The sequence below is a fragment of the Alligator mississippiensis genome, chromosome 1 (genome assembly GCF_030867095.1).
Source record: "Alligator mississippiensis isolate rAllMis1 chromosome 1, rAllMis1, whole genome shotgun sequence".
In the NCBI taxonomy this organism is placed as follows: domain Eukaryota; kingdom Metazoa; phylum Chordata; order Crocodylia; family Alligatoridae; genus Alligator; species Alligator mississippiensis.
This window is the reverse complement of record NC_081824.1, coordinates 12,674,317-12,694,537: the sequence shown is the minus strand read 5'-3', so window position 1 is coordinate 12,694,537 and position 20,221 is coordinate 12,674,317. Positions and strand designations below refer to the sequence as shown.

At 44.7% G+C, this 20,221-nt stretch overlaps 1 protein-coding gene across 5 annotated transcripts in view; it reads right to left on the bottom strand.

The window, feature by feature from the left end:
• Positions 1 to 20,221, bottom strand: part of RUNX2 (RUNX family transcription factor 2) — a 288,575-nt gene that overhangs the window by 112,266 nt on the left and 156,088 nt on the right. For all 5 annotated transcript variants that reach the window (XM_019491598.2, XM_019491601.2, XM_019491602.1 and 2 more), the window contains one exon: positions 16,310 to 16,471. In XM_019491598.2, coding sequence (XP_019347143.1) covers positions 16,310 to 16,471 — 162 coding nt within the window. The remainder of the gene's footprint in view (positions 1 to 16,309; positions 16,472 to 20,221) is intronic.

Here is a 20,221-nt window from a genome sequence, read left to right as displayed (position 1 = left end):
AGGCTGCTTCTCCTCCAGTTTTGTGCTTCCCCATTATAGCCTATGGGCAAAACATTGAAACAGCATCGAAACAGCGAAACTGGTTTGATGAAACAAAACGGAACAGTGCTTTCAAAATGTAACTAAACTCAAAACGAAACACTGTTCCATCAAAACACTGAAACAGAAGTCGAAGCAGAACAGTGCTGTTTCGCACAGCCCTACTGGGAGAGGATTTGGGGAGCGGTTGATCACGGCCGATGGAATGTTTCCAGCGATCGCGGATACCACCACTTTCCACGGTTTCTGCAAAACCACAAATTAAGTAGGTCCCTACCTATGGTCTCTTGTTTCCTATCAGCATGTCAACTCCCACCACCTTCTGCTCTCCAGCCTTTCTGCCTGTACCCTTGTCTTAGAAGATAAGGTATTTAGGTCTTTTTCTCCCCCCCAAATGTGATTTGTGAGTGGGACTTCTAGACACTACCACAATGTAAATGTTATTAAAGATAAATGGCCACCACGTGTCATGGGGCAAGAGAATGATTTCAAAACCTGCCCATCAGTCACTTGCAAATATAATTATTGCTTTGATCGCTGAGCTACACCTCTGGAGTCAGGCTGACTGATGTACTCCGACAGTTGCCCAAGGCAGCATGCACGGCTCAGGAAAAGCCTACTCAAGAAAACAAGCTGAACTTGGAATCTGTGAATGCAAAGCTATAACTTTTATTGGTTCATGGAAGCCTTCTCCTTCTGCAGCTGAGTAGGCCAACACTTGACAGAGTTTTAGCTGCCAGGGAATTAAACAAGCCAGTCCTGGAATGAGTTTTGTGTTTCTCAGTACATCAAGTTATTATTTCTCAGGTTATCAGATCTGGGCCATACACTTTGTCCAATACGTAGCTTTCTTGTAGGGATGTGTTGTACAGGCTGCTGCTGCTCTGTCTTCACAACAACATGAACTCAGATGAAGTGGGCATCCTTCCATTCATAGTACAACATGCTGCCACCCACCCAAGGTCTAGATATTAAGAGGTGTTTCTTAGATTACCCAGGCCCAGGGGCCCCTGCCAATCAGGGCCCCCCCCCCAGGCTGCCATCGGCAGCATGGCCCAGGCAGGCATCCTGGCTGTGGGCATCTGGGGCAGACAGCATGCGCCTCCTCCCTTCCAACTGGGCCATATCAAGAGGGTAGGGGGTGGGCACAGGGCTCTGTGCAGGTGGTATCAGCTTCCCAGGACCATCTGTTGCCAGGAGGCCCCATGGGCACCCCCACTTCTGCTCTCCACTGTCTGCGGGTGGCCGCCGGCACCAGCACCGCTGGAGCAGGACAGGAAAGAACAGCCCTACCCTGCCCTGTCGGGGCTGGCAAAAGGGCAGCCAGGCAGCCGGGGGCAATGCAGAGCCCTCACCTGTCCCACAGTGCTGGGGGAGACCGCAGCCCTGGCTGCGTGACACTTGCCAGGTGGAGGGGCCGGGCTGCATTGGGGCCAGGGCTGGCTTCACTTTAGCAGTACTCCTGCCCCCTGGCTCAGCCCAGATGTGCCAAGGAGGCCAAACGGGCCCAGTGGCAGCCCCTTGGTGGGTGCAGAGGAAACCTGCCCTCGCCTGGTGGGGGGCCTCCAATTTTCTGTTTGCCTCAATAACTCTTAATCTGCCACTGCATCTCCCCTGATGGCCCCATGGGTGGATCTAGGATTTTGAAAAGCAGGGTGCAGATGATGAGGGGCATTGTCACCTGCAACATGCCACATTTTTCTCCAGTTAAAGAGAAACTAGAAGCTTTACTAATAAGCTAGGGGCCCATCACTCTGTCATTCAGTTTAATAGCAAAGCCAAGACCAATATAACTTTATGGGAATGGCCACTAATTTGCTACATTATATATTAAGCTTAAAAACACAAGCTAGGCAAAAGATATTGTGTCATTGGCCCTGTTGTCATGATAGTGAAGAAGGGTGACTGCACCCAAACGCTTGCTAAGAACTTTTTTCCCAACTACTCAGTTGGTCTAGTAAAAGATATCACATCTACTCAAAGAACCTTGCCTAGTTAAATGTACATCTCTTATTTAGATTTAGAAAACAAAATCTGGTCTTCTTGAACACCTTGACACCTGAGTAAATATTAGAACTACCCCTGAGTTAAAGTTTTGAGCTTGAACTACAAAAAGCCTGCAAGGAAGTGAAACATTGCCTGAAAAAGCATAATTCCAATAGTGGGATAGTAAGACCATTTACAAGCATTAATGCCTAAGGAATGAAGAGAGAGTAGGAGGAACCAGGTAGATAGACGATAACGAGACATGAAGCCAATCCATTCCCTCAGCCGCACCTGAATAGAAATGCCACTGAGGTTTGGGGAGAGCAGGAATGGGGGGTAAATGTACCCCTGCTCCCCCCCTAGTTCTGCCCCTACCCCCCACCCCCATAACAGACAGTCAATATCAACCAGGCAAAGGCAAGCCCTAAGGGGCCAGTATTGAATTCCTGGTGCTTTCCTTGGTACCCCCAGGACTGTTTCTTTTTCTATTGGAAGCTGCTTTTGCACCAATGTTATTCTACTGACCTCAACTGCTTCTCACTTATATGAGACGAGTATCACGCTTTGTGTAGTGCCTTTACTGCCAGTGCTAATATAGTGTCCAGCAAGGAAAACTCATTTTTAATGGCACAATGCACAGCAAGGCATTAAGCTCTGCATCTACCAGCCCCACAGTGCAAGAGGTAACACAGTTCTTCCTCTTTCTCACCACAGAGATGTTTCTGACCCTCTGTGTCAGGATGAATACCCTTCTGTTCATGCAGGCCTACCCATACCCATCACATCCCTGTGATAGCAGAGTGCAGTATTCCTCCTTCCCTTCCCCTCAGGCCTGGCTACCATTTTTTGATCCTTAGTCTTCGTGTCTGACACAGAATATTACATTCTGGAAATGGGAGGCAGGCAATGTTGGAGAAGCAGCACGTATCCTGCCCTCACTTCCTCTGTGGGTAGCTACAGCGCTTGGAAAGGCTACACAAAAGTTCTTTTGTGCAAATGACAGCTCTGCTAGGGAAGCCAAATTTCTTTGTGTGGCAGTGATGCTCCCTAGTCCCAAGTAATGAAGGGGTTAACTTCTGCTCAGCCTCCTTCTTTACCTTGCACATGGGTTCAGAGGGCGGCCTACAAGAACAGGGCATGAGAGAGTAGAGGATGCTTTGCACATGTATCCTGTAGTCAAAGGCCAAAGAAGTGGGCAGAAGCCCTGCAGGAGAATTTCTTCTCTTTGCTTTCTCATCATGCCACCCTTACATTAAGCGTGGCAGAAAAGACACTGCTGATTGTGACAGTCTTGTTCAAATAAAGTGCTGGAAAACAGCATCAAAGTGCAGAAAAATGTGCATGCCTCGTGAAGGAAAAATATCCCAACACCTCTGTCCAATGCAACAAGTGAGGTCGAGTAGAAATAAAAGGCAAGTTTGCCCTTGTAAAGACGGGTGATTCACATAGCAGAATAAAAATGTGACAGTTCCCAAAGGAATTCCACAAGTCCACCTCCTTCCCCGGACCGAGATGCAGCGCTGGGGCTGCTCAAACTGTTTTCTCAATGACATCTTCCAGACGGAACAGAAATGTAGCCTCTCTTTGAGAAACCTGCTGAAAATGATTCCTGCTGAGCTGATCCCGTAGGGTAAGTGCAGCCAAGGAAGGACAGGGAAATGCAATGTCCTTTCTACCCTGTCATCTATCTCAATGGACAAGGCATGCACTGGAATTAAACTCTGAAAAGAAAAAGCTAGCAAGCAGCCAAGTAGAGAAAAATGAATTCCCAAACAGGTCCGGCAGACAGACTGCAGACAGCCGGCCTTCTGATGGAGCCCTAGTTCAGTGTGAGGTGAGAGCGGGGCTCGAACCAAGAGCTGAGGTTTGAGTGGAATATCTTCGCAGAGCCCCAGCTCCAGCCTTTTGGGAAGTTAAACCCAAATAGCCATTTTCTCTGTAGCTTCTGTTACTTCCCTACAATTCACCACAAAAACCTGCTCTTTGCCATCCGCTTGTTCTAGTCCAAATCTCCACTGTAACACAAGTCCTTACAACAGGGGGGAAAAAAATTGAGAATGGGCTCTTTGATTTAGCAAAGGCAAAATAAGATCCAGTGGCTGGGAGTTAAAGATAGACACCTTCTGATTAGAAACAGGGAGCAATTTTTCCCTAGTGAGGGCAATCAGATATAGTGACTGACAGCTGTGGTTGGTTCTCAATGGCTGACCATTTTTAAATCAAACGTAGATATTTTCCTAAAAGATGTTTTAGTTAAACAAGCATTAATTCTGGAAAATCCAATGGCTGATGTAATGTCAGGGGGGTTAAATTAGTGGATCACATTAACCCTTTCTAACTTTACGATCTATGAATTAATAAATTCCTGAAGAAGCCTTAATATTAACCTGGTCACCGTTGTGCTTTACGATGAGTCACCGTAACTAAAAGCTTCATTCGTTAAATAGTCTAACAGTTCACAGGACTTGCCTAATGCTTGTGAGGGTGCCTGCAACATTTAAATCCTGACCTCAAGGATATCACTGTCACTGGTTCTCGGCCTTGCTCCTCTTTTTGTATGAGCCTTACTACCAGTGTCATTGTTACCCTTAGGGCACATCTACACGTGCAGTTAAGGACCAATAAACTGCAGAGCTTATTGCTCTGGAGTTTTTTGCTCCAAGGCACACTGTTTGAATGTGCGCCCAATTGCTCCAGAGTTGATCTGTATGCACCATATGGTCAGAGCCATCTGGGCTGGCAGGGGACCCCACTGAGCAGAGCCCCCACTAAGGCACATGGAGATGGGGGGAGCAACCAACTCAAAGCCGGCTACTCCCCCGTCTCCACCTGCTACGGAGCAGCTGCCTGGGGTGCAGGATGCCTCAAGGCAAGGGCTGCCTGCTGGCTAGCCTTGCACTGAGGCACCCTGTGCCCCAGCCAGCTGGGGTAGCATCTACACATGCTGCTGTGCACAAAAAAATTCTGCAGTGGGGTAGGACTTGTATTCATTAGTCCGACTCTGCTACGGAGTTTATTCGTTTCATGCGCCCTAATAGCGGTGCACGTGTAGACACAGATGTTTACTGCACAGCTCCAGTTGGTCAACTGCACAGTAAACATCTCACGTAGATGCACCCTTAGGGATAAGCTTTCCACATTTCCTTCCTGTAGGTCAAATAGTTGGTTCTGTCTTGCTATCACTGCCTTTTTCAATGAATTCTTGAACTGTTCTTCCACGCTCGTTTTATCTTCATCTTTGTCTCTGAGTAGGTTCGACTCTTTGTGCCGCCAGGGGAAGTGTGAATCATTGTCTCAGCTCTTATCTTCCATTTCTATCACAGAAATCGGCCATGTGCCTTGTAATCTCTCTGTAAACAGCTGACACATCATCAGTCTTGCTTTGCAGATCTAAAATCCGTCTCTAAGTTGGGTGCTGTGAGGAAAGGGTTCTGGTTTCCACAATGCTTTGTTTATCCCCACATATAATATGGGGCTAGCAAATACTAAACCAACTCAAAGATGTGCTGTGAAGCTTTGTTAGGCTCCATTTCTACAACCCTTTTTCATAACGGGCCAGATTATTGCCTAGGGAGTAGTCATACACAACGACCTCTCTGCATAGTATAGGCCAGAAAAATTCTCCCAGTGTTTCCTGCACTGGAAGGAGCTCCTCTTCCTTAATGTGAATGCTATATAACATATTTGTACATGTGCCCATAAAAAACACTGGCTGTGTCCTACAGGGTGCCACCAGTCTCTTGTGAGATGCTGAACACTTCCATGCCATGCTGATTTCAATGGAAGTGAGCCTCACTCAACAACTGGCAGGGTCAGCCCCAAAGTTCATCAATCACTCTGAAGGTGAAGAATAATAATTCAGAATGCTATATTCTTATTTCTGTGTAATTCCTATTGACTGGGACACACACAGGGAGTAAAGAAATCTCTTTCCTTTTTATTTAACCACCCTTTACCAGTATGGGATATTACAGCACTACCTGTTCCCAGAGGTGCATGAATTGACCCATCTATAAGCTGAAAAGTCATGGAGCTATAGCTAAAAGGTTGTAGAAATGAGTATTTGTCGGTGCAGAAAACATGGGCAGAGACCCCAGTCGTTCAGTCATTATGTTAGGAGGTTACTGGCTTTTGTGGGACTACTCACGTACCTAAGGACTGGGCCCTCCCCGAATCTGTAGTCTGACCATTGTGCTGCCCCACTAGCAATTAAAATTCTGTTTACAAAACCCAGCGGGGGTGGGTAAAAACAACTGTTACAAAATATGCACAGACCCTGATTCGAGTTTAAGTTAATATAGTTTTAATGAGCCCCTCACAAAAGGCCTGGCACTTATGGAAAATTTCCTTAATTAGTATCAGACCCTAAATTAGTAATAAAAAAAACCCCTGAATATCATTTGGTCTCAAGCTGGAACTAAAGTATGTTTTGGCATCATTACTAACTGTTAGCAGCAAGTTCTGGAAACAGATGCAAATCTAGATATGTGTCCTAAATATAAACCATATTGCAAAAAAAGCTCAGATAAAATATATCTATACATCCACATACATTTGAGTGTGCTATTTCCTGCCTGTATCAGCAACAAACTTATTCTGCTTTTTAAAAAGTTCCACTTGTTTCTCCACTTCTGTCCTTTTCAAACCCCATACTTCTGGAATAAAAACTCTTTCCCTCTGCCTAATTTCTCCTGCCTTATTTCCTTTCTAATTTCTCCTGCCTTATTTCCTTTCCTGACAGTAGTTCTAAAAAAATGAAAGGGGTTTAAAGACTTGCATTGTAATATCCAAACTGCTGAAAATCAGACCACTTATTTTGGTGCCTTGGTGTGGATGGAGGTACCTAATTTTAGGCCACCCACATTAGAAAAATTTGGCCTATATCTTTGAGGCAAGGATCATGAAACATAGCTTGTGGACAGCTGCTCCGGTGAGACAGTCTATTCTAGAGAGAAGCTGCTATTGATGTTGCAGAGGTCTTTGCCAAGGTGCTATGATGCCTAGATGGCATTAAATGGAGAAGTGACTAAAAATGGACAAATTGCGGTATACAAAATAAATAGTACCCTTTTAAAAAAATTGGTGAGTTATAAGTTTACATACTAGCTGAAATGACAGAGCTGTTTCTGAAATTACAGAATCCTCAGAGCTTTCAGAAGTTCCTTTCTTTATTTAGCTCAGTTTTTCCAAAAACAGTGGGTGCAAAGAAGCAGCCAAGAGAAAAGGGAGCCCAGAAAAAAAAAAAAAAACCCTCTCAATCATGGTCATATCTTAGCTTTCGTTAAGAAATGAAAGAGAAAGAAAATCAAGTGAGCTCATGTGGCCCCTAAGAAATGCTTCAGAATGCAAAGTGCATGTAACAGATACAGAGTCCTCTACTTGAGTTTTCAGAGAGTCTGCGAGAGTTATTAACTCTGCACCACTCAGTTAATTTCAGCGGGTGCTAACTCAGATACAATTGATAGTTTTGCCACTGATGCTATTGCTAGTATTGACAGATGATAGTATTAATAGTACTGATAGATAGTAGGGCCATGTGAATCTTCGGTCCCTGATTTGATTCAGCAGAGATGCAGCCTGATTTGGTGGCCGAATCTCCAAATCCAAATCGAATCAGGGGACCCTTTAATCTCTCCGAATCGATTCGGAGAGATTTGGAAAGATTCAGAGATTTGGACACAGAGACAGCTTTAAATGTTTTTTCTATATATGTCTAGGTAGCAGGGGCTCATGATCACTGTGATGCTGGGGAGCATGGAGTGTCCCACAGAAGCGTGGGGGGCTCCCCAGCACACACGGCAGCAGACCCAGAAGTACTGGTCCACTTCTCGGTCTGCCGGGGAGCATGCTGGGGGGGCCCCCATGGCTCAGCGACTGGTGCCTCCTGGGTCTGGGGGGGGGCACCTGGGATCCCCTGTGGCCAATTGCCAAGCCAGTGGGGCACGGGGGCCCCCCAGTGCACTCCCTGGCAGACCCGGAAGTAGACCAGAAGTACTTCCCATCCACTATTGGGTTCGCCACCGAACACGTGGAGGGCCCCCCTGCACTCCTGTGGGACACTCCATGTGCCCCAGCATTGCAGCGTTCACAAGCCACACCTGCTACCTCAAGGTATGTAGAAAAAACTTTTAAAGCTGTGTCTGTGTCTGAATCGCTGATTCTCCAAATCAGCATCGACTCTTCAGATTCAGATTCGGCCGAATTGAATCAGGGACAGTGATCCAAATCAACTAATCAAATCACTGTCCCTGATTCGGGCCGAATCTGAATCCAAATCAAATAGGGCCCGCTTTGCACACCCCTAATAGATAGATACCTCACAGGGCCACTGTGGGATGTCCTCATTTAAAAAAAGCATATAAGAAATGCCATACTACATCAGACCAATGGTCCATATAACTTGGTATCCTGTCTCCAATAGTGGTAGAAATGAAAGTTATAGAGAGCACCAAGCTGGATAGACATATCTAGAGTAATCTATCTCCCATTCAATATCCCTCCCTGATAGCCACTGTTATTGGTTCAGAGATGCCAGATAAAACATCTCCAACTGTTCTGCTCAACAGCTATTAATAGATGTATCATCCATGAATTGAAATAGTATAGCCAGGTTCAAAAAGGGTGCTTCAACCACCTCCTGTGGCAATGAATTCCACAAGTTTTTTCCACAAGTTGTGGCAATAGATCATCCAGTTCCATTAATGGTTGCAACTTGCTCTGGGATCGCCGGATAAAGTAGGACACAGAAGGATATATTTCTTTCTAAGACCTAATACTCGGAGAATAACAAAACAGAACAAAACCAAGAAAAATGAACAAGGAAAGGCAGATTAAAAACAAACAAAAACATAGATATTAGCCAAAATCCAAGTCAATCCATATTAAGTTTAAACTCCTGGCACTCTTGGCTTTACAAAACTTACTTTAATAATCTGGTATCACTATGAAATTTTCTCTTGCCAAACTGTGTACTTCACGGGCACAATTCTATTCTGCTTCACCTAGTAGATGATGAAAATACACATTGGGTGCATGTACATGAGATGTTTACTGCAGAGTAGATTAATTAGCTCTGCAGTAAACATTATGTGTCTACATGTGAGCCCCTATCAGTCTGGAGTAAACTAATTAACTCCACAGCAGTACATGTGCAGATGCTACCCCGGCTGCCTGGTACAAGGGTGCTTCAGGGTGGGGTCTGCCTGTCAGCTAGCCCCACAGTGGAGCACCCTCATACCCCATCAGCTCCTCCGCAGCATGCTGAGTTGGGGGGGAACAACCCCAGACTGGCAAGCTGACCCTCGGGATCCCCTGCCAACCAGGGCTGCTTCAACCCAGCTCAACGTGCTGTGGTCCCAAGCAAACGTGCGAATGGCGCACCCGGGAGCAATAAACTCTCTGGAGTTTATTGCTTCACATTAATTGCACGTGTAGACACACCCCTTGTAACCAATTCTGAGTTACCCAACTAAAGCGTAGGAGCAATTCTATTGTCTCCTCTGGGCACATAGGTGCCCCTATCATAAGAATAGGATCAGCCTCCAGAAACATGCAGGTGTGGCCCTAAGGCCAGAGATTCAGTGTCAGTCACTGGCCTTCAGTGTGAATTTATTTTATTTTTGTTATTTTACATTAGATAGGAATTAAAAATCCAGTCAAATTTTGCAGCAGGGTGGATTCTACCATTATTGGCTACTAAGTGAGCATAGAGGGAGTTGAAGACTGTGGTTTTAGATTTTACTCTTTTAGTGAATAGAGAAACCACTGATATTTCTTAACTTCTGCTTCTTCATTAGGTCTAGGCAGGTCCAGAATGATGGAGCCCTTGTATTATGGATCCACGGAATTACTGTGATCTTAAGAAAAAAGTTTAAGAAATGCTTATTTTAGAAGTTTGGTTCTGTGCATGTATTTCATTTACGTCCTCATTTCATAATGAGGCCCTGATCTTGATTTTTCCTGTTGCACTACATAAAAACATTATTATTGTTGTTGTTTTAACCTTAATTATGGAGGCACGGGGGCCCACTTCATAGTTAAGGCTGTGTTCTAAAAAAGGCTTTTAAAGGGGGGCAGACATTCCACGCAGGCAACACTTCAGTGCAAAATTTCAGTGTCAGTTTTTATGAGTATATTTTCTAAGCTTTTTTATACTATTTCACAGATTTTTAATAAGGAGTGTATTAAATTGGACTATACTTGAAATTTCTACTTACTTTTTCTTGATTGATATTTCTTGAGAAACAGGCAAGAAGGATTAATGTTAACACATCTGGTACAACGCGTAGTTTTTTAAGGATTTTTGCTTTGTGTGTGTGATTTTTCACCCTAACGGAAAGTTCATCCGTCAGCAGAGGTGAGTGGATAAATATTCTCCTTTACAGAATGTCACAAAGAATTGCCACTGTCATGGCCATCTCCTGTTTTTCTATAGGAGACAGAAACCATGTATCAAACTATGGGGAGAGGTAGCAGGTTAAAGGTAGCAGTCTGGTGTATTCTGAGAGTAGTCTGGTGACGGCAACATGAAAAGCTGGGAATCTGTGGTGGGGAAAAATTAAATGTAGTGTCTGTGATGTATAGGAGTTGGGGCAAGGCATGTGTCTGCAGAAGGGCGGGTGGTGCCTGTGTGTTGGTGGGCTGTACTGTAATTCTTCACCCACTTGTTTCTGTCAAGTACATAATTGTCAGGCACAAATGTGTACGATGCAACTGTGATGGCTTTGTGACAATCTTTTTTGTGCATCAGGTTACTGGTCTGCTACTGTTTCTAGACCAAATCTTGAGGATGTCAAAGGGCCTGCTCCTGCAAGTCCTTGTGTGGTGTTCAGCAAGAAGCACAAGGCGGTGACTCCCCAACATGAGTGGGGACAGGTGCAAGGAAGATGGAGCAAGAGGCGCTGTCTCTCCCACTCTGTGGCAGCAAGTCATTAGATATGGCTGTCTCAACTTTCAAATTGGCTAAGTACAGACAGTCAAAAAGCCCGAGGCTGAATCAATTCAGTCTTCACAGGTTCGTTTAAAGTGCAAAGTTAGAATCAATACACAAGTGAACAGACATTCACTTTTGATTCCGGAAATGAAGCCACTGCCTGCAGTGGCCCAGGTCAGAAACTGCACATAAGTTGACCTCATGTTTTCAGGTTCAATTTAGAGAAAAACAGCCTTTTCCCTAAATATAGGTTGATAACTACAGAGGAAATCCTAGAACTGCTATTGTCCTTACAAAATCCCACGGGAGAATTTAAAAACCAAGAAAAGGATCCAAAGAGTTAAATGTCCTAAAAATACTAACATAAAAACTGCCAAGAAGATATTTCAGATTTGGTATTTTTATTGAATGTACAGAAATACTGCAAAATGCAAAAATCAAGATTGCTGGGGGCCTGATTATAGGTTGACTCTGCATATAAATTAAGTTAAATTTTTACAGTTCTTTTGGAAGAAAAAAAATGTTGACTTATAATCAGAACAACATGGGTATTCCTGAGGTGCCAGTACAATATTATTTATTTAATGATATTTACCTTTTAGGCAACCAGTTTTCACTGGCCCTGTTGGGAAGTGGCAACACACAGGTTTTCTAATATGAAATAAATGCAAGGTTTTCAACTCTTATTATTACTGAGTTGTAACAGTAGATGAGTCGATAATATACCTTCATGCTTGGTTGAAAAGCGGTGTGGGTTTTGGATGAACAAAGATTATCTGGATACTGGGGTATTAGCCATAAGTTCATCCTCCATTCTTTTGGGGCTAAATATAAATAACTATATTAAAGAACATATAAATATATAACTATCATTACTACATTTTTTTAAATAACCAACAATTGAGTATTGGTTCCTGCCTGAAGACTGAGGTACACATTCATAGAACCATAGAGAATCATAGAGAAATATGGCTGGTACAGACCTCCAGGCTAGGGACAGACATTATACATAAACCAGTTTAAGTGATCAGAAACTGATTTAAACCTGTAACAGAACAGATGTTCAGTGCACATCAACCAGTTTGAAAATGGCTGAAACCGGTCTGAGATAAACCTGGTTGAATGCAGTATTGGACTTCACTGATTTAGCTCAAACCAGTTTATGCAATGTCTGTCCCAGACCCCTTGCTGGTTTAAGTTAAACCAGACTCCTCCAGCATCCTGGCATGCTCTTTGGGCTGGGTGAGGCTCTCTGCTCCACAGCAGAGCTGGCCCCTCCCCTCTGCTCCCTGGCTAGAGCTCGGCAGAGACTGCAGGCGTCTGCCTGGCTTCCTCCTGTTCCCAGCCCCCTACCCCTTTCCCCACTCCCTGCTAAGCAGTGATTCCCCATACCCTCTGCTTTACACAGGCATTAGCTAGCAGACCACATGCTGACTACAGTTCCTGCTGTGGCAGATGGGACAAAGGCAGAATCAACAGGTAGCTGGTAATGTCCCTCTGTTGTTTTCTTAATGGGCTGATAAACACTGAGTTAGGGGTGATAAACACTATGTTATCAATTCCCTGCTGGGCTTGTCAGAAGGGGTGAGGAGGAACCCCTCCCTAATTAGAGTGTCATGCAGGGCCTGACCACGCCACCCTCAGCTCAGCACTGTGGAAGGGAAGGGAAGGGAAGGGAAGGGAAGGGAAGGGAAGGGAAGGGAAGGGAAGGGAAGGGAAGGGAAGGCTGCTCTAGCACCACCCCCTCCCCGGCTTCTAGCCTGAGCTACTGCAGGCATGTACCTGCATTTCTGGGATATCTGTGCACTTACAAACTGATTTAGCCTAGCCAGGTTATAGACTAACCTGAATCAATTCAGTCTCAGGCTTTTTGAATGTCTGTCCCTAGCCCAGAGCTCAACTAGTGATTGTAGTCCAACCCCTTGCCTGAGGCAGAATCATCCCTTTCCAAACCATTCTCTACAATCCATAACCTAAACACAACATAAGACTACCATCTGCCCTTATGCAACATAGACCTGATACCCAATGTCTTGCTTCTATGAAAAGTTGTCAATACATGCGCAAGAGATCACAAGTGGAGGGCCAGTCAAAGTTTGCTACACACAGCTGCAGGCCAGGTGCTCCCAAACACCCAAGTCTTACGCAGAAACCAGGTATGTGTCTAAGATGTAACTTGACCGGTTTAACGCTTGTTCAAGTAGGCACTGACTAGTTGAGAGTTCAGGCTGTTTGAATGTCTTAGCTGACAAAACTGAAAGAAGGCAGGGGTGGAACGAGGGTGATGGAAGAATGGATCTCGAGTGTAGCAGGAGGAAACTCTGAATCTGTGGTAGAGCTAAATAGGGAATTCTGGGACTACGGGAGTGCCAAAAAATGCCTGAATGTGGAGAGTTACTATTTTGCTTCCTGTTTGCTGTTAAGCAACAGGCAATGAATATGGTATTCATTAAAATGTCCTGTATATTTTTAACAAACACGATAATCAGATTTCTGCCACTGTACTAGGAAGCAAATTTTGTTTTCCTTCCAGGCCTTGTAAAGCTGTAATTTTTACCTCATGCAGGAGGGGTTTTCTAGGGCTTCCAGGAATGTAATTTTTCCTCTTTAAAGCCTGGTTCTACTCTAAAAAATGACTCTGTGGAAATAGGATTGTATGAATGAGGATCTGGTTTTCTCAGCTTGCAAGAAAGAAGCTGATTCTTGTAAGTACCACCCCTATAGATTTTCCTTCTTTCCTTCACACTCATCATGGCTGGTTATAAAGACTGGAGGCTCGCACACTCACAACTGTTCTCCTTCCCCTACCACTTTTGCATACCCTTTCATACTTCTCTGTGCTTCTATGGCCCTCCTCTCTGTCGTATCTGAACACCTCCCAATCAACATTATACTGCTGTATAACAAAAAAGCATCCTTCTCATTTCACGGAAGCACTAAGTAAATTAAGTGACTTGGCCAGGGGTGGAGGCAGGAATTGAACCCAAGCCTCCTGATCCTAGCTCAGAGCACAACCCTCTGACACAGCCCACCTTACTGTAGCATCTAATGAGGTGATCCAAGCGTGACTGAGAGCCCTCGTATCAGGATTTAGTCAACAGCCCTACTGACAATCTGTAAGGAACATTAGACTCAAACTCCTCTTCTAAAGCTGCACAGCAAATAGAAGTAAGAACTGGTGCAGACTTATTTTTATTCACTGCAGTCAGCAGAATCGAGCTGGAATGTGCACAAGAAAAGCACATCTGGCGAGTAAAGGAGGTGGCATTTTTACACAGCCACTTTACAGAGTAGAGCCACGCTTTAAATTAACATTCCACTCTGCACTTTATAAACAATACGGGCCAGATTCTGCCCGGCACCTCAGTGCAGTGGAATTGGCCTGGTCGGGCACACGAGTGAGGCCGCAAGGTTTTTGGAACGTGCAACACGGCACCGCCACGCTGCGAGTGAGAGCCTGTCATCAACCTAAGGAAGCCTTTGGCTGAAACTCCAGTGCTAGTGAGTTCATGCTGTATTCTGGAGGTTCCCTCTTTCATAGTTTTCATGGACATTAGGGCTGGAAGGGACCTCGCAAGATCACTGGGTCCAGCCCCCTGCCCAAAGGGCAGGAAGTCAGATGACCCCAGCAAGATAAGCATCCAGGCATATAGAAAATCAAAATCCACGTTGGTATCTAGGTTACAAAGGCACCTCCTGGGATGAGAAAAGGCCAGGGAATAATGGGGATCAGCCGTTCCCCAAAAGGTAAGGACAGGAGAAGTGGGGATAGCTTGCTGCAAAGTGCAGTAGAGAAGTTCTCAATAATGGCCCTGTGATGTACTTCTTTTAGCTGTGGAGCTTGTGCCCATGAGAGAGAGGCTTACATTTGAATACACACTGCGGGGCTTCAGGGCAAGTAACTTGTACAGCTGCTGCAATCCCAGCTGGGCCCGTTCCTGCAGGGATTGCCCAGGGCAAAACTGCAAAAATAACTCGTTAAACAACCCAGGGCGACACTGGCCATCAGGAGACTCAACCTAACAAGAAATCAGTCTCCAGCCAAACAAACCACTTCCTCCAAATTAAGTAGATTTTGTTTTTAACTCGAATGAGCATCTCAAAGAGAGGACAGAGGTGCCTGCCTGCTAACGCCAGAAACTTTGACCCATTTGGATGGTCTACTTTCTCCGAAAACAGAGCGCTAGGACCAGGGAGATGTCATGGCTGTTTGTTTGAGAAACAAAGCTTCCCTCTTCCGAGATGAAAGAAATCAAGGAGTCTAAACTAATCAAATCCTACATGCCTCTTGGCTCAAGTTCAGCTTGTCGGTGATGCAGCTCAGTGAAGTGAGCAACATTTATAGTGCTAAGAGCTTTGAGGAGAGGGGAAAACAAGATAGAAAGAAATGTGCCTGGCTGGAAGTCAAACAGGTGTATGGGACTAGAATCCGAGACCATAAGAGTGTCTTGCAAACATGGAAAAATAGCTATATAAAACCAATCCTTTGTGCTTTATTAATGAAAAGTAGAGTCTCTTTATATTACACATGCATTTTGGCAGACAGGTCACTAATATTTCCACATTTGTCTGTTTGGAATTGTAACGCTCCAGTTGAGAGTTCCCCAGATTGGCAAAATAACCAGGTTACTGCGCACCCTTGCATGCCCTATTTTACAGCCAGACAAGCAAATGACTTTCCACAGCTGGATTTGCCTCTGTGCCCCTTACAGCTGGATCACAGAGCATATATACATCTATCTGTTGGATAAAAGTGTCAGTCCCTGGTTGTTGTCTAGTCTGGGTCGCTAAGATTTCCTCTCTCCTTTATCATTCTGAAGCGCAACCTGCCTACTCCTTCCAGGACTGCCCTGTACCCAAAAGTGCCTCAGCCAGTTTCTGATAGGGATCTTCAGTACACATTAACAAGGGAACTGGCTTTCTTGACCTACTGGATTGAAATAAGCAAAAATAAGCCTTAGATTTAAATGTTAAAGAAATAGAGACACTTTCCAGTGAGACTAATCTAATTTAGGAGACAGCAAAAAAATAAAAAAAGAGAAAAATATCACAACTTCATTGAAACTTGTAGAGAAATGGCTCTCAGCTGAAAACAACGTAATGGAAACAGTAACAGATAATCTGACCTAAAATGGAATTTTTTACATTTAAACAACACATTCGAGAGTAATGTGGCAACACTTAAACATTCAAATCCAAGCCTTAAAAGATGAAGATTTTGATCCCCCTTTAATTCAGAAAGTCTGGTACCACATACTGATCTTCCTTTGTATTCCTGAACCGCAGTTATAAGCACCTTCATTCTTCCCTGCTACTCTCTGCACAATTGTTTAGTTGAAACGTGGTCTTTACCTGAGAGGCGTCTGGGCACATCGGTGATGGCAGGAAGCCCCGTGCCTCGTGTGGAGGAGAGGGGAGTTGTGGAATGAATGGATGGTGAAGTCATCTGGCTCAAGTAGGATGGATAAGATTGGTCATATGACCATGGAGGGGATGATTGTGCCTGTCTGGGGTCTAGAAAACAAAACAAAAGAGAACATTTAAAAAAAAAAAAGGAAAGAAAGAAAGAAAAGAAAAAGACATAGGGGCTCCCCCAGCCAAATCTAAGCCCACTGATGTTATGAAGAATGGGAATGTATGAGAAATAACATTTCCTTCCCCCACCCCATGCCCTTTTCCTTCTCCATTGCTCTGTGCTTTTTCACCTTGCAAAATAATCAGGTGAAAAACAAACAGCATGGAGCAAAGTATTTCCTTTGATTTTTTAAATGGTAGCAAGCGGAGCTGAAATCAATGTGGTCGGGGGTCCGTACATTCCTCCTCTCTCCTGTCCAGCTCTCAGAAAAAATTCCAGCATCAGCTCCCAGGTCTGTTAACACCTTCCACACCTCAGTGCTATCAGGCTTGATTTTTTTAAAGTTTATTTTAGCTAGTTGGGGGGTGGGGGCGAAGGGGGAACACAAAAGTTGTGAGCCACGTCTGTCAAGTTATTATCCAGTTTCAACATTAAACAGAAGGGTTTTCAGTGCTGAGAAAGTAATCCAAGAGGGAAAATGTCATGAGCCCTATTATCATCTGTCTAAAAAAGGTCACGTCTGAATTCTAACCCGATTACCTACAGTCACCATAATTATAATATGAAACCAAATGGTTTGGGGTAACCATTGAAACTTAACTATGTCTTTTGATGTACTTTTTATAGACTACTTTGGAGGCAAAGATTCAAGGCCCAGTAGGTTATCCTTGCTGTGAGCTTCTGGTGACTGCACTGGATGACAGAAGAGGAAGGGGACGTTCATTTTCTTATCATTACAATTTGCAACTTTCATTGTTAGCTATTATCTGTTGAATCACCACTGGAAACAGGAATTGATCATAAATATTCTCTCTCTTTATCTTGGTGAAAAACCCAAAAGCATTTCCTAACCAGGAGAGTTTCTGTTGGGATCTGCATGATGTACAGGAATATTGCATATGCCACTGTCTCTGAATTTACTTGTACACTTGGGAATCCATCTTTCATAGATTCATAGATTCATAGATATAGGGTCGGAAGGGACCTAAGTAGATCATCTAGTCCGACCCCCTGCCCTGGGCAGGAGAAAATACTGGGCTTATATGACCCCAGCTAGGTAATTATCAAGTTTCCTCTTAAAGACCCCCAGGGTAGGGGCCAGCACCACTTCCCTTGGGAGTTGGTTCCAGATCCGAGTCGCCCTGACTGTGAAGTAGTGTTTTCTAATATCCAAATTCTTTTCTAATTTCTAAATGTTCTCCATTTCCAAGGTAGCAAATCAGCTTCAGTTTGACTCAAGAAGCTACTACACTCAAGACGCTGAGCCAAGGTTGTGCCTTGTCAATGGAAATGCAATAGCTGCATGGCAGAAGCAAAGCCCCCTTTTTCAGGAAATTCATCTTTTTACAAAAAAAAAAACAACAAAACCTCCCACTCTGCTCTTCCACACAGAAAAACCTTGTAGCTTCAGCTATTCCTTGTTTATTTTTTCTGTTCAGACATGATTTGTTTGAAGAGATGTCTGGAAAGCAGATACTTCCTTGAAGCAAAATAACTATATAGATAAAAAAAATCCTTTCCAATTTAATTTTAAAAGGATTTTCCCTGAGTTTGCCGTTTATATTACAGTTGAGTAATATAAATGGTTAACATAAAAGCTCCTTAGAAATCTGAAGGACACTTGATCATTAAATGTAACGAACAACTTTTGTCTTAACAATTTCAAGGTATGGGTTGTATAGATTGGCACAGCTTCAAATCTGACTGACTCTCGTTGTTATATCTGATATCGACATGTTTCTCTGCTTCACGCTAGTACGGCTATTCATGATTCAGTCTATGTTAAGCAATCTGCAACTGGAAAAGCAGAGGTGTGCTGGGAAAACAATCTTAACAGTAATGAAGGGTCAAGAACAGACCCGCAAATCCCGACTCGGTCAAACTCTAGATTGTCAGTCCCAAACTGGATCTAACCCAGCCCTCCCTTATGGTTTTGATTCGAGGTCAGATCCAATACTGGAAGGGGCCTCAGTTGCAGCTAAAAAGCAGAAAAAATATCAGAAGAATGGCTGTTCCTGTAGGATTTGGTCCAAGATGTGAGACGCTCGTGAGTATAATTGCTGTCATGGGATGTTTGCCACATGAAATGGCGGAAGCCAGACTTTTGTGGTATTTTGGCATCATGGTATCTTGAACCTTAGTCCTTCTTTGGCCTTAGACCCTGAAATCTAGCCTAAACCTACATCTGAGCACAGCCTCGTTGGCTCACCCCAGCTTTAAATGAAAACAAAGACTTCTGGGTCATGTCAACAGAATCCTACTTTTTACACTTGACTGGCGCAAGGTCATGAGAGCAACAGGAGTTTTAAATACACAAAATAAGACAGCAAGAGAAAGGTGGCACTGTAAGTCACTGGGACTCAGGAAATCAGTATTCAATGCCTGGCTCTGCTACAGACTTCCGGTGTGACCTTGGGCCAGTCACTCACCCTCTCTCTGCCTTGGTACCCCAGCTATATCATGAAGATAATCATAGTGTGTTTCTCCATCTCCTTGCATCAGCTATTTAGTTCATAAGTCCTTTGGAGTTGGGACTGTCTCCTCCTAGATGTTTCTAGTGCAACAGGACCCTAGTCTAGTTTGGGTTTCTCTCTTTGAAAAAGGGAGCTCAGCTTGAGCTCTGTAGAAAAATAAAGGGTGAGGGTATAGAGCAGTGGTGCTCAATCTTTTGGGCCCAGGGGCCAGATGAGTGTCGCAGGGCCAGTCCATAGGCCACGTTGGGCCCTGTGTGCTGGGATGAAGCCCTGGCACCCCATGCCAAGCTTGAGCCCTGCGCTGCTCTGTGGGCCAGACACAGGGCCACGCGATTCGGCTTGCAGGGTTCCCCACTGCTCCCCTGCCACCAAATTTTAGGACCTGTGGGGTGCTCCACCTGTGGGAAGCCAGATCTGGCCTGTGGTCTGGGGGTTGAGCACACCGGTATGGAGAGAAATAACAGCTGTACTGCTATCACAGGATACATCTAACTATCCTGTCTGCATGATTACTTTGCAGTGTAAATGTAGCAACACTCAAACTCCTCTTCTAAAGCTGCACGGCAAATCGAAGTACGGACTGGTGCAGACCCCACTCCAGTGTTAACCCTGCTTCATCCAGGTTCAAAGCAATAGGGCTCACGCGTGTGGCTCGTGCAGGCTACTGCAGAGGTGCACATGTAGATTTGTAACAGGTGCCTCGCACTCCTCAGCAGCTGCTTCCCCCACTTCATAGCACCTAAAATGCATTTTTGTCCAAATCCTCACCTCATCATCTGTAAGCAAGCAATGAAAGCAAAACAAAACCAAAGCCCGGGCACCGCTGATATAAGAAGTCAGTATTACAACTCTGAGTCACTACCAGGGAGGAAAGCAGCAATGCACAACAGTGCAGAGTAATGAGGTCCCCTGGCCCTAACTCAGAGCAGGGAGGACAATCACTCCCTGTGGCTGCTTGACTTCATACATGGCGTTTGGCCTGCCAGCAAGCAGGAAACGGAAGCACCTAGTTCACAAGGTCCCCGAGCAGAAACCTTCAAACAAACTCCTCTTCACTGGTACCTGTGGGTATTTTGTGTGTGCAGGCTGGGGGTGGGTGGAGGAGGAAGGGAGTGCTGCCGATCTATACCGACCGATAAGTCGCATTTCTCACCAGTCCAACCTGGGATAAACCCAATGTCTGTTTTCACCCTTAGAAGCCAGGAAGGATGACGT